The sequence below is a fragment of the Protomyctophum bolini genome (assembly GCF_963924005.1).
Source record: "Protomyctophum bolini genome assembly, chromosome: 3".
NCBI classification, from domain to species: domain Eukaryota; kingdom Metazoa; phylum Chordata; class Actinopteri; order Myctophiformes; family Myctophidae; genus Protomyctophum; species Protomyctophum bolini.
Window position 1 is genome coordinate 15,053,400 of NC_137864.1, and position 14,314 is coordinate 15,067,713.

General features: G+C 40.2%; 2 protein-coding genes across 3 annotated transcripts in view; one reads left to right on the top strand and one right to left on the bottom strand.

Moving 5' to 3' along the window:
* The window catches only part of nt5c2b (5'-nucleotidase, cytosolic IIb), a 29,363-nt gene extending 28,306 nt beyond the window's left edge, over positions 1-1,057 (bottom strand). For both annotated transcript variants that reach the window (XM_080755866.1, XM_080755867.1), the window contains exon 1: positions 859-1,057. The gene's annotated coding sequence lies outside the window, so the exon portion shown is untranslated. The remainder of the gene's footprint in view (positions 1-858) is intronic.
* A 6,849-nt stretch (positions 1,058-7,906) lies between these two features.
* inab (internexin neuronal intermediate filament protein, alpha b) lies at positions 7,907-10,747 on the top strand (the record flags this gene model as incomplete). The annotated part of the gene is made up of 3 exons (XM_080794043.1): positions 7,907-8,965; positions 9,564-9,688; positions 10,471-10,747. The coding sequence occupies 3 exons, from the start codon at positions 7,907-7,909 to the stop codon at positions 10,745-10,747; spliced, it is 1,461 nt and encodes a 486-aa protein (XP_080650169.1).
* Between the last annotated feature and the right edge of the window lie 3,567 nt (positions 10,748-14,314).

Below are 14,314 nucleotides of genomic sequence, written 5' to 3' on the forward strand. Positions count from 1 at the left end.
AAATAGCTAACGTGGAGTATGTCAACATATCAATATAATGTTATAGTACATTCCCAGATGTTTCCCATAATTTCCTACAACTGTCTCAGGTTTCCACACAGGCTATAATATGAATGGTAGCCTATAATATGAATGGTGTTGCAATTTGCAAGTGAGATCTTAAATTCTTTAAATTGTTTGAGACTGATGGTACGTTTCAGACATGACACCATATTGGACATTGTGGCTGATTGTGGGTCCAGTGGGGTCTGAAGGGCGGTCTGGTTGGGACCATATAGATGGGACAGAGACTCCCAGAATTGAGCAAGAAAACAGCAGCCCCTGGCTGCACTGCAGTGGGAAAAGACGAAGCCATGGAGGCAGTGAATGTCGTAAAGTGAAGGTAAAAGGTGAAGGCAATAGGCAATTAAATGTAACAATGTGTAATTGTAAATACAATGGCATGTGCATGTTTAAGCGGACAAGTCATTGTTCATTATAATATGATAATAAAAGCTTTAAACCCCGGACTATAGCGACGATACAAACAACAACAGAATGCCTGCACTGAACTACAGTTCAGAGTTCTGTAGCTAACAGCAGAAAACCTTGCTAGCTGTGCTGGCTAGCAAAGGTCTAACGTTTCCGTAAATATTTAGCACCCTCCTCTAAAGATGCGTTGCACTGTGACACCATTGTACTCAAGCAGCATTTTTGCTCTCGTTTGATAGCGCTGACTGCGCGGACAACAAAAGGCGTTTGGTTGGAGACGTGATAGATATCGCGGCTAACATTTGACTGATGATAGCATTGATGCGAAAACAAAAGCGGATTCCGGCAGTAGCGGTACAATGTAGCGTCTTATGTTACTGTACTCACCACTGCTTTCCTCAATAAAACAACTGCACTGTGTGAGGAGGAACTGGGGATGCGCTTCATGCACGATCAAAGTAGGACAAAACCGAAAAAAGTTAAAATTCTAGCTGGAGAAAAAGAAAAAAAGACAGGCAGTAATAACACAGCTATTATAGTCAGTGCACTAGACAGCAATGACTGTTTTCCTGCTCTGACTGTCTGGTCTCTATACTGTCAGCCTACTGCCAGTTGTTGTCATGAACCAGTGGGCGGTGTATCTGAAGGGGGAGGGATCGACTCTGTGTCATTGCTGCACGATCATGGCTCATTAACACCACCTATATGCAAGCTCATTATAGGATTTATAGGCTACTCACAACTCTGTGCATTGGAACATACATGTATGGTTCCATTCAACAGTTATTCACATGTGAGTGAAGTTTTGATTGAAGTATTAACAGTTTGCAGAATGGATACATTTCACATGAAAGCACAACTCAATACAAAGACTGTTACATGCCACATAATATAACATACAACTTCTATACTCGGAGATCTGTATGCGGCCATCTAATAATTATTCAAATATATAACAGCACATGAATATGAAGGTAGTCCAAGTCATAATAGTAGGCTGTTGAAGGAGTAGTTTTCTAGGACTTTATATTCTTTCTCAAGGCTTCATGGGGTGTGTAATTGATAAAGTCTAAGTCATGATATTCCCATCCCACATGGATTGATGCTATTTTAGCCTATCCACTCATTCAATGTGACATTTTAATTTACTGTACATTTGCAGCACAATAAATAAATTAAATAAATCAAGTTAAGAGCGCCTGTCTGCAATTTGCAACTGCTTGACTTCTAAGCTTGACATAAAATGCTTGACACTGTGTGCCCTTCAACCCCACAAGGCCACTGGTCATGACAATATTCCCTCCAAATTTCTCAGAGACTCTGCCATCTCTATAGCTCCAATCATCACCCCATAATAAACAAGGTAGCATACTAGGGCCTTTACTGTTCCTAATATATGTTAACGACATGACATCAGCTTGTGACTGCAACTTGTTCCTATTCGCAGATGACTCAGCACTGCTGGTCTCGGACAGGAGCAAGCTGCAGGTTGAAAAGGCCCTCAGCTCTGAGCTCGGTAGAATCTGCACCTGGCTGGCTGATAACAAACTATCTCTACACCTGGGAAAAACTGAATCCATTCTCTAATAGTAATCTTAGCAAGGCTAATGACTTCTTGATTAAAGTGGGTGACAATGTTATCATACGAAAAGATGAAATTAGGTTCCATCCTGAGGCAAATCTTTAACGTAATCAAAAAAGTCAACCAAAGAACAAGATTCCTATACTGGATCTCCTCACTAGTCAACAAAAACACCTTGAAGACACTAACAGGAGCCCTCGTACAAGGTTTCTTCGACTATGCATGCACCTCCTGGTACCACAGCACCTCTAAGGCCCTTAAAACTAGGCTCCAGACTTCCCAAAACAAACTGGCCAGGCTACTACTTGGCCTCTCTCCCGAACCCACCTCACCCCTACCCACATTGACAGGCTGGAATGACTTAGGTTTGACGACAGAGTACAGCATCTTGCAATGGGTCTGGTCCACAAGATTCGATACACCACCAAGATACCCATGTACCTGTCTAAATACTTCCTTAATGTCAATGAAGTCCACACCCACAACACCAGAGGGAGTTCAACAAACCATGTGAAACCCAGATTCGGCACAAACAAGGGACTAAATTAATTTCGCTCCTATGCCACCAAAATGTGGAACGCCCTACCAACAGTCATTAAGACATGCAAATCCCTTGACTCCTTCAAAACCGCCCTCAAAGGGCACCTACGGACGGCTGCAATTCGAAACTGGCCCCCGTAAAATCTGAATCCCCCACCCACCCCTTTTCCCCCTCACTGTATATGTTTCTTTTCCCTTTTTACCTCCTCTATGATGATTTCCTGTTTTGACTATTCGTCCACTCATTTAACAGTTGTTGTATTGAGTTGTACATGAAATGTACTGTAATTCTGCAAACTGTTAATAAATCAATCAATCAAAAATGTCAGGGTATACAGTAAATCAAATAATATGACAGTATATGTGCATGACACACCCATACGGAACATACCAAAGAGATAACATGTACACGTCGGTACGTTTTGCAAACTGATAAGTTTGTGTAAGACCAGTGTTTTCCAAAAAATATATATTGGTAAAAGGTTTCATAATGTAATTTAGTCTAGGCCTATATAAACTCTGTTCCCCATTATGTTTCTAACATAAATTATATCCATTCATGCAGGCTTGATAATAAACATGGTGGTGATATTTAAGTGTACATGTGGCAGGTGCAGACATTGACATTTCAATCACAAACTGCATGGCAGACTTCTGAGGCAAACAGGACACCTTCTAATGACTCAACGAAGTTAACTTCAAAATAAGTCTGGTTTTTTCCATACTTGATTTTGGCTTTGTTCCAAGCAGAATATGTGAACGAAATGTCCATTCCAGTTTGGTTCTGAATATATATTTGAAAACACATATTTCAACTTGCGCGACCCCCACCTTCTCAGTCTATATCTGTGTACATAGCTATGCAATGCATGTTATGTATGTACATACAGTACTATGTATGTATGTACCGTATGCATATTTGTGTGTGTGTGTGTGTGTGTGTGTGTGTGTGTGTGTGTGTGTGTGTGTGTGTGTGTGTGCATGCGCGCGTGCTTTGGCTTAATATTTGCAATTCCACAGAGGCTTATTTCCTCACCTGAGCATTCTGATGGCATGCTTCATGCTTCCCTATACTGTTATTCTGACAATTACCATGCAGTCACAGCTGATGTATGTATGAATAAACTTTTTAACTGTTGTTGACTTGCCATGTCATTAAATGCAGGGTGGCAATGAACCTGTTTCAATTAAATCCATGAGGAAAAGAAGTGCAGTTTTTATCAACTTAGAACCATAGTCAAATTTAAGTTGGGTTTATCACATAAAAAGTAAGTAAGTAGCCTTGCTAACCAATGGTTCCTGAGCCATGTGGCACTTAGGGTAGGAGCCTATATCTCCTGTTTCTGTAGCTGCAGCTTCATGTACAAGTACATCCCACAAGCATTTGCCTTTGCCTTGGCCTTTGCCGCGTGTCATTCCCCATCTCGCTCCCTCTTTCCTGTCTGACTACTGTTCCCTATAAAAGCATAGAAAGCCCCAAAAACAAATCTTAAAAAATGAAAGAAAGAATGTATGTGTAAGTGAAGTATACGGTAGATGTATTTGCAAGTGAAGTTATGTATATGTATGTACAAGTGAAGTACCGATATGTATGTCGGTCGGCAACTCTACATCTGACCTCAAACCCATAATTCATTCCATACTTTATTTTGAGTTCTCTCTTTTCTGACATAGACACAAGGACAACAACAGACTTACATACAAGACGATGTACATATACAATATTAAAAACAACAACAATGAAAATTGAAAACAATACAAGAAAGAAGTAAGAAAGAATAGTAATAGTAATAGTGATTTCCAAGTGTTACAGGGTTGTGAAATGCACGTGCAAGTGAAGGTGGGTTCCGTCCTATACAAACAGGAATCATGAATCATGAAACGGTCAGAATCAACTGCTCTCTTCGATATAATCCAAAAAGGGGGGTCCATACCTCTACGAATACATCTGCCTTGTTTTGTGGTTCATATTTAAGTCTCTCCAGCCTCCAGGTGTAATAATGACATTATTTGGGCCGTCCACATATATTCCATAAAAAAATTAATACATTTCTTTGCCAAGAATCTAAATAAATCAAATAGTTTCCTATGAGCATATAGCTCATACTTATTTGGGTCTGCCCCTAAGAGATATGAGGGGATTTCCCCAATTTTACCTTAAGGATTTTTGGAGTAAGTTCTAGGAGTAAGTGAAGATAGGTTTACTTTTGCACATATTGTTGTCCATGTTTCTTGCTCAATAACGAAATTTAAATATTTTTCCCATATCCTTTTCAGAGGCTGGAAGGATGACGTCGCTCTACCATTAAGAATTGTATTAATCTTTGAAGTGAATTTTAACATAGATTGGGTGCTGATGATGCACTGTTCACGTGTATGTGAGACCTAAAAATGATTTTTTTAATCAATGATTGTAAAAAGTGTCTTAATTGTAAGTACTGGAATACGTTTGTGGAAGACAGACAGTTGCCATTCATTTCAATGATCTTAAACATGACATCTCCACTTTTCGCTATTGGTATTGAACCAGTCAAACTAACAGCAAGAGGTGGTAACCATGATGTCCTTCTCAAACAACGCGAGGCTCTTACTGGATACACACATTGCAAACCCTCTACCTGAAAGGGCTGAATGATTAACTATTATTAAATGTTATGCTGTAATCCATAAAATGTATTCATTTAATTATTGATTTGAACTTCTTGTCCAGTGAGGTACCACAAGCACTATGTGTGGTTTTTTATACTTTAAGTCCACTCTTATGGACCTTATTTTGACATTAATTTACTTGTGTTTTATGGCATGACTTTGATATTATTCCCTGTATTGTTGTAATTGGTGACTTTCAATAATATACTAGGGTTGTTCTACAGAAGTACTGCAGTCACATGAGTCACATGACTGGGTTTTTCACAGCTGCTATCTGATGAATAATTACTATATACAATTTGATTGGTTGTCTAAACCTATACTGTTGTGTATTTAATGAATGTCAGCCTATTCTCAAACTATATGCCTGAAGAAGGCCGAAACGTTGCTACGACTCTTATCTAAATAAAAACTCTTGAACCAGCAAATGGCGGTGTGCGGGTCTCTCCTCCTTCTCCAAAATGATTTTAAAACTCTGAATTGATTACCCCAACATTACCTATACTAGGTTATCCTCTCAGGTTTGGTCATCCTCCCAAGAACTCCTTTCTGTTCCCCCACACGTCTCAAAGCCAAAGGTGACCAACTGACCATGCAGGCATTTCTGTCGCTGTGGAATAACAGTCTCCCATCCCACATTAAGTCCTGCCCCACCAATTATATTTAAAGATCCATCTTTTTTTATTTGTCAAGTCCATTAAATGTATTTAAATGTATTCAGCTTTTCAAATATTTTCCATTTTACTTCCTTTTTTTCCCTTTGATTTTGGAGTTATATTGTGATGTTTTTTAAAATTCAGTCTTGGCTGCTTTTGTGGATAATCTATTATGATTATCATGTTGCATTCTGGATTCAACTGCTGTTGTTCGTTCCCCATGATCTAACTAATACTATGCAGCAGCATATCATATAGTATAGTCAGTGCATATAGCCACATACAGTACATTATACTGTAAATACATGATGATGATTCTGAATCCATTCCAAGCATTAGTTTTTCACGAAAAACACTCATTGGGCCATACTGTATATCCACTTGCCCAAATTTAGTGATCTCATCACATTTGTTTTTCGTGCAGAACTAATGCTTGCAATGGATTCAGAATCATGAATAACCCCTAGTACTTAAAGCATAATTAAAAGAAATGTGTGCCTTATTATATATAGGATGTTAATGGTATACCCAACTTTCAACCCCTGAATTGACCATGATCCACAATTTATATAATAATCTATTTTTGAGGGGCGCTAGCCCCTCCTATACACAGGTTTAATGTTTGTCTTTAGTTCAATGTTTGTTTTGTAAACGCATTGACAATGAAGGGAGAATATACCTCATAATGTGTCATTTATTGTCTCTTTATTGTTAATGGCGTTTAATGTTTTGATGTCTGCACCGTTTGTTTTACATCACCATTACATCACCATATATTAGCGCCCCTCACTTCACACAGGTGTGATTTTTTATATGTTATTTGGATAATCCAAATCAGGATCATAAAATTTAATTTGGGTCCAATCTTAGATTGACTGATCCATTAGGCATATAGCCTACTGGTCTATTAGGCCTATATCAATCAGCTTATCAGGTGTTTTAACAAGGTGGCTTGCAGTGCTACCATGTGACAACAGGGGGCAGCAGCAGCCTGTCATTGCGGTCATGTTTTACATTGATAGTCTGGAACAAAATGTACCAGTCCAGAAATATAAACAAACCAGTAAGTTTAGACATTGATCTTATGTTAATGTGTCGATGCATTCTTCTTGTGTAGTTTTAAATATTTTAAGATATCAACAAGCTACAGTAACAAATGGCTACTTACCTATACACAAGCTTTAAAAAGACTGTCAAAAGACACATTTTAGAGTTAGGATACTAACAAAATGGTGATAGGCGTATAATGCGCATAGTTGCAAACTTTGCATGCAAATTTGCAAAACGTGTTTCAATGGTATAAAGTTCAGATTAATGGTCAAACAATGACTCCATCAAATCAGTTGTTACAATTTTACCTCGTGGTATCATGCTTCTTGGGAGTTCTTAATGTAATAATAAACGAACTGCTTTAACATATGAATACGAATATTTTTGAAGTTATGAAATACTTTTTCATATTTAGCAATGCCATTCGATTTTCGCAAAGATGGAGCTAAAAATAACTGTCTAACCAAAAGATATTTAAATTTTCAGATAGTCTACTTACTATAGGCTACTTACTACCTGCAGCCAGCAAATGTTTGACACATACAGAGCCGGTCCTATGTTATTTTGCAGTAGCATGTACGTGCATGTGCGTGTTTGAAACAAGCGATAAACTATTCTTGCTGACGCATCAGCACTGCGCCAAAATGGACAGTTCCATTTGCTCCGCAGGCAGCGCACAAAGGGAAACGTATTGAGCTTTATAAAGTTTATATGTCTGCTTTTGGACCCTGTAAAATGTAATGTAGCCCAAGCTTCGGAAGCAATTGCGCATGATATAAAATACGTTCTTGTTGCATTTAGATTGATATGGACGTGCCTATATTTGGAATTGGACCTGACGCATCTGGAAAGCAGTGCGGACGGACGTTATCCAGACTGCATTAATAATTAGTTGGGACAGTCCCCTTATAAAAAGAGGGCGCGCCCACTGCTCTGCTCTCTCACCATTCAAGCCACGATGAGTTACGGATCAGACCACCTCTCCTCCTCCTCCTACAGGAAGATTTTCGGGGATTCTCCCCGCTATTCATCCTCTCCATCTCGGCTCATGAGCAATGCCTCCTCGCGCGGTTACCGCTCCCACTCCCTGTCCCGGAGCAACGCTTCGTCCCAGGGCTCTTACTACAACAAGAGATCCGGGCGTTCGAACTACTCCATGCCCATGCCCATGGAGACCTTCGACCTGACCCAGAGCAACGTTCTCAACAATGAGTTCAAGATCGTCCGCACCAATGAGAAGGAACAGATGCAGGGTCTCAACGACCGCTTCGCGATGTTCATCGACAAGGTGCGCACCCTGGAGCAGCAGAACAAGGTGCTGGAGACCGAGCTGCTGTCGCTGCGCCAGCGGCAGTCGGAGCCCTCCCGCCTGGCCGACCTCTACCAGCAGGAGATCCGGGACCTGCGCTCCCAGCTCGAGGAGGTCAACGGCGAGAAGTCCCAGCTGATGATCGAGCGCGACAACATGGACGAAGACCTGCAGAAGCTCCGGGTCAAGTACGAGGAGGAGTACCGCGCGCGCGAGGACGCGGAGGCCACCCTCAAGGCGTACAAGAAGGACGTGGACGACGCGACCATGGTGCGGCTGGACCTGGAGAAGAAGGTGGAGTCTCTGTTGGACGAGATCAACTTCCTGAGGAAGGTGCACGAGGAGGAGGTGGCCGAGCTCATGGACATGATCCAGGCCGCCCAGGTGTCCGTGGAGGTGGACCACGCGGTGGCCGGGCCGGACCTGACGTCCGCACTCAAGGAGATCCGCGGCCAGTACGAGTCTATGGCGTCCAAGAACCTGCAGTCCGCAGAAGAGTGGTACAAGTCCAAGTTCGCGGAGCTGGGCGACCAGGCCACCCGCAGCAACGACGCCATTCGCACCAGCAGGGACGAAATCAACGAGTTCAGGAGGCAGCTTCAGTCCAAGACCATCGAGATCGAGAGTCTGAGGGGAACCAACGAGTCCCTGGAAAGGCAGCTCCAGGAGATGGAGGAGAGGCACAATGCAGAGATCGGGAACTATCAGGTAACAAATATTTTCCTTCTGTCTTTCTTTCTTTCTTTATAGTTTGGGTCAATTTTATATCAAATGTAGGAGGAAAGTAATAATGAGGGAAATGAGCGCTCATTATTTCCATTCATGAAAGTTTATTCAACGCGGGGTGATTTTAATAGTGTAATATAGTTTGATCATTTAATTAAGCGTCAATCAGAGGAGCATGAACGTAGAGAAAGGATGTTAGTGGCAGTGGGTTATCAGGATCTCTCCATGGTGCTGAAAAGTATTCCTCTGGGGCAATGCGCTCTAGTCTGCCTTGGTCAACGCCCAGTATTTAAAATGTCATAGTCAGTGATTTGCATTGCAACACATATTAATTTGCATTTGGCACTCCTATTTATCAATGCTTATTTTGTTATTACTTCACATATGTTAACCTCAAACAACATTATGCGTGACCAGTAAGTGGGCGAAAATTGTAAAATTGTAATTGTAAACACATTCCAGTATATGTCGATATTTCTATGGACTTGATTGACTTGTTGATTAATTCTTTGTATGAGCAGAGTGATTTTGATGATATAAGTGCTGTAACTGCAACCACGGTCCACATGCTCTATTATAGGACAACATGGCACAGCTGGAGAATGAGCTGAGGACCACAAAGAATGAGATGGCTCGTCACCTGAGGGAGTACCAGGATCTGCTGAATGTTAAAATGGCGCTGGATATTGAAATAGCAGCTTACAGGTAGGTTGTTTTCTCATGACAATTCACACAAATTGTGTTCAAAACAATGCGTATAGGTTATATGTGCATAGATGTTAGGTATTGCAGAAGTTGTCTTTGTATTTGAGTCATAACATACCATGTGATAATATAACCCATTTTATAACACTACATATAACACTATATATATATATATATATATATATATATATATACACACACACACACACACACACACACACACACACACACACACACACATTATACTGTCTGTATATTATAGTACCATGTGTGGACAGATTCTCAGCAATTCTCCTCATTTATCATACAACGGATGATAGTGCACATCCTCTCGGTGCTGGACAACAGATCGACAATAAAACATGATAAGTTACCGGTATGATAAGTTTGTACAAAGTTTGTACAATGCCGTAGAACTTGCCCTAGCTTCGGCGACCTTCCAGGCGTATGCAAAGGCTCAACTTATGTCATTTAGATAGCATTTTATGTAGCCATAGCACTCTATAGTATACCAGTCATATAGTTTCATTGTACAGATATTCTACCGTTAGACGGATGTATAGGTACTTAGCTTACTTATAATTCTTTATTCTTTATGTATTTGATGTATTACCATATGTTGATCTTGCTTACTGTAAATCACTCTGGATTAAGAGCGTCTGCTATAAATGCCAAAATTGTAAATTGCCCTATGAGCATTGAGCAATGCAGGACTACTTCTGTCATTCATTCCTGTCTTGCTCACCCCCTCCATTGCTCGCTGCTTCTCATCATCTCTGCAGGAAACTGCTGGAAGGGGAGGAGACCCGCATCAGCTCAGGGATCTCTTTCCCCAGCGTTAACAGTGGCATGGCGGGGCAGAGCTACGGCTACCAGACCCGCGTCTACACCAGCTCTGGCAAGAGCTTTAAGAAGGAAGTGAAGGACGAGGACCAGCAGGGCAAATCAGGAGGCAAGGTCTCCCAGCAGCGTGACATATACGAGGAGACCGTGGTCACCAGCAAGAAGACGGAGAAGCAGCAGGAATCCAGTGATATGCCTACCAGCCAGAAAAACTAACAACCTAAGTCCACCGTTAGACCCCTCAAATTAGCCGTCACCTTGCAAACGTCTGTCCCTCTTCATCCCAAATCAAACCCTGAGCCTTTACACTTTAAGCACTTGAGTGGATCTGAGATCAGTCATTATAGCCACAGCCTAGCCTTCTTGTAAGATAAGTGAAATTGCCTAGGGCACACTTGCTTACTTTGCTCAAAATCATTTGAATATCCACAAGTGCATCCATTGCCATTTACCCATGTCCTATTTACCCCTCACAGGACTGCTCTTAGAAGAGTGCGTTCTAGATCTATTATAACCATCACCCTGTACAATAACCACAGCACTTCTCTATTCTCTTTCTCACAAAATCAGCATAAAGCAATGACAGGCACATTCTTAGTACTCTTATAGAGGTATGGTCCGTAAAGGTACAATATTCATAGTTTCTTATTCAGCACTTTACACTTTACATTGTTTTGAAGTGTAATTCTGAGACACAGCAGACAACTGTATTTATATACATACACAACAACCAACCACAAGCTGTGAGCTATTCTTCACACATTCCAAAAGTAGCATGTGTGTGTGCTTGAAGTATGTGCACACTTACAGGGAAAAACAAAACAAAACAATAGACATATCAGCTCTCATAACATTCACTTCACAATATGAATGGAAACACTTGCTCTGACATGTAATAATAGCTTAATGAGATCATCATAATCCATGCTTTGCTCACACAACTGGTATTGCTTTGGAGAAAAGAGAGCATCTGAGCAGGATGTCAGAGCTCTTCGCTCAGGCCATTATTGTCAAAATGTGATGCATCCGTTGCTTGACTATTATAGTCCACTGCTCTGCATGAGAACACAGATTTAAAGACCAAATTCAAAATTGTAGTTCCCAGATTACTCTTGCTACTATGTAATGAACTATCACTTGATAAACTTGAAGCAAAAAAAAAATAGCAAGCTTATTAATCAAGCGTAACTTGCATGATGTACGTATATCTCATGCTTGCATGCTGACTGATCATCCATTGGGCTATGGCTCATTCAACATGATCAGTAGTATGGAATCAATGGGTTAGCCAATCCCCTCGGTCTCCCCATTGATCATGCTTGGCATCACCTTATACAACACTCCATTACTGAACCTAAAGTCATATGTGATTAAGCTATTACACTTAGCACCTGACTGCTGTAGATACCGGATGTTGATCTTCAGGGCATATATGAATCTAGCAACTATTACATTTGGTAGTGACTATCAGTTTGTTCAGGCGTCTATTGTCTATAATAAAGTTGCAGGGAAATGATAACAGGTCTCAAGAAAAGGGGAATGAGAGTGGAGGAGCAACGGCAAGGAAATCTAAATGGACAGAAAAGGAGAACAGAAGAAAACACTGTAACATATCTCTTGGCACATTAGAATTAATCAACTAGAGACTGTTTAGGACATTTTAGCACAAATGCATGGGCCACCGAATGTAGATATTCGTATAGAACGTCATTTCTCATGTGCCATTAAAGATGCCTGAAGCACATTTCGAACAACAGATTTCATATCATGTCACCCAAAGCACACTATGCCAACAATTATCAAAATTAACCAAAGTGTCGCGCACAACTTGGCAGACCATGGCGTATTTGAGACACCCCGACCTCTCTCTTTAACTGTGGCCATGACTGAATCAAATGTCTGTTGTAGTATGACCTCACCAATAGAATTCCTTCAGGATGTGACTGTGAGTTTTGTAGCTTTTGTTTTCCCTTCTTGCACACTGCCAGTTTAAATAGAAATATCTTTGTCTTGTTCTTATATCTGTCATGGCAAGCAACACTCTACCAAGCTGCACTCGCAATATGAATGGACAAACTATTGATTGTATGGAAAAATGTTGTTAGTTGAAATTCAGCTGTTTCACTTGGGGATTGTGTTAAATATCTTAGTACTGTAGTGTGTGTTTGCATATATACACAGTGGCTTAACATTACTTTAGAAACTCAAGGGGAAGTTAAGGCTATATTCAAGAGGTATGGCCAATATAAAAGAAAGTACAGTACTGGTTGAAATAAACAGCATTATGTGAGTACAAGTAATCCGACAGTCACATGTAAAATAGAAAAGTAAAACTCAATCCATTATGTTTACACTGTCAACCATGAGGGTCATAGATGTCTGAACACACCATACTGTCTGAACACACCAGCACTGCGAGACCTTTCTTGGTGCATGTGCAATGACTTACTGTAACAATAGGAAAAGTGAAAACTACAGTGCCACAAAGCTCAAAACCACCACCACCAATAACAACAACCACCAAATCCAAATCATGGTATAAATTAAATGCCTTAAAACACTAGCAGCTTTTGTTCTGGTCATGTGTGTGACGTGAATGCTTCTGTTAAATTACAGTAAGTGTTTATATTCCTCATCATTATCTCTTTATCTTTTATTAGAGCTACCATCAATGTAAAAAAAAGCATAGTTATTGAATGTAATGTAGTTTACATACTATACTGTTTCATCTCTATCTTACTGCTGTATGGCACCATCCTAATAAAGACTTGACCTTAGAGAGATCTCACATGTATTTTGTGTTTATTTTTGTGTGCAAGAATGTGTGGTAGTTGGGAGGTTAACTGACAAAGAGACCGTAAGGAATAATATGAGTTGATCCATCACTTTTTAAAGTAATGTAGCCATGTCCATGCATGCATACCTTAACTGCATACAAGCATAACTGCTGAAACTAGTACTTCCTACTAGTAATACATTATAGGGAAGAACATTAGCCAATTTGATGAATATAATAAATACAACTACCGGTAATTGACTTCATTATACTGATTTACATAGATCTCCATTGCTCTTTTCTGTCCACAAAAAACTAATTCATGAATTGATTACTTATGCAAAATACATGTTAGAAGCATGAGCACATATATTCATACACATTCATTGTACTCAGTGAGTCTATAATAATGACCTGCTAATTACTTGTTTAGCAAAATCAATACTGTGGTAATTATATCAGCTTCACCTCAGTAGATCTCTTAGCAGGAGGTTGTGTTCCTTTGAGAACAATCAGATGGACACATATACATATATTAGAAAGCAATTTGCTTTCTAAAGTTAAATAAACTTTAGAAAGCAAATTGCTGACAAATTATCTAGATTATGATTGATCATTTTCCTAATCTTGAAATATCAAATTAACTATCTACTTAAGTACTTTTGCCAAGCACAGTATGTTAATTATTGAATGATTCCTGATATGATCTATCTGCAGAAACAAAGCTTGTGCACAATATTACTTTGACCTATTGCTTGTATATATATTTATAGCTTGTGCCAAGTGGTAGGTGACTCCCATAGAGATATGATAGATGGCCATGGCCTATATATTGACCCCTATATATTGACCTCTGTCTCTCTCGCTCTCTCTCACGCACACACACATACATACACGCTTGCGCACGCACGCACACGCACGGTGGTCCCTCTCTGATTGCCAGTCTCTCTATTCCATTCATTGGGTGGAACAGCGCGGGGTGCTTTGTGTGTGCGTGTGACGCAGGC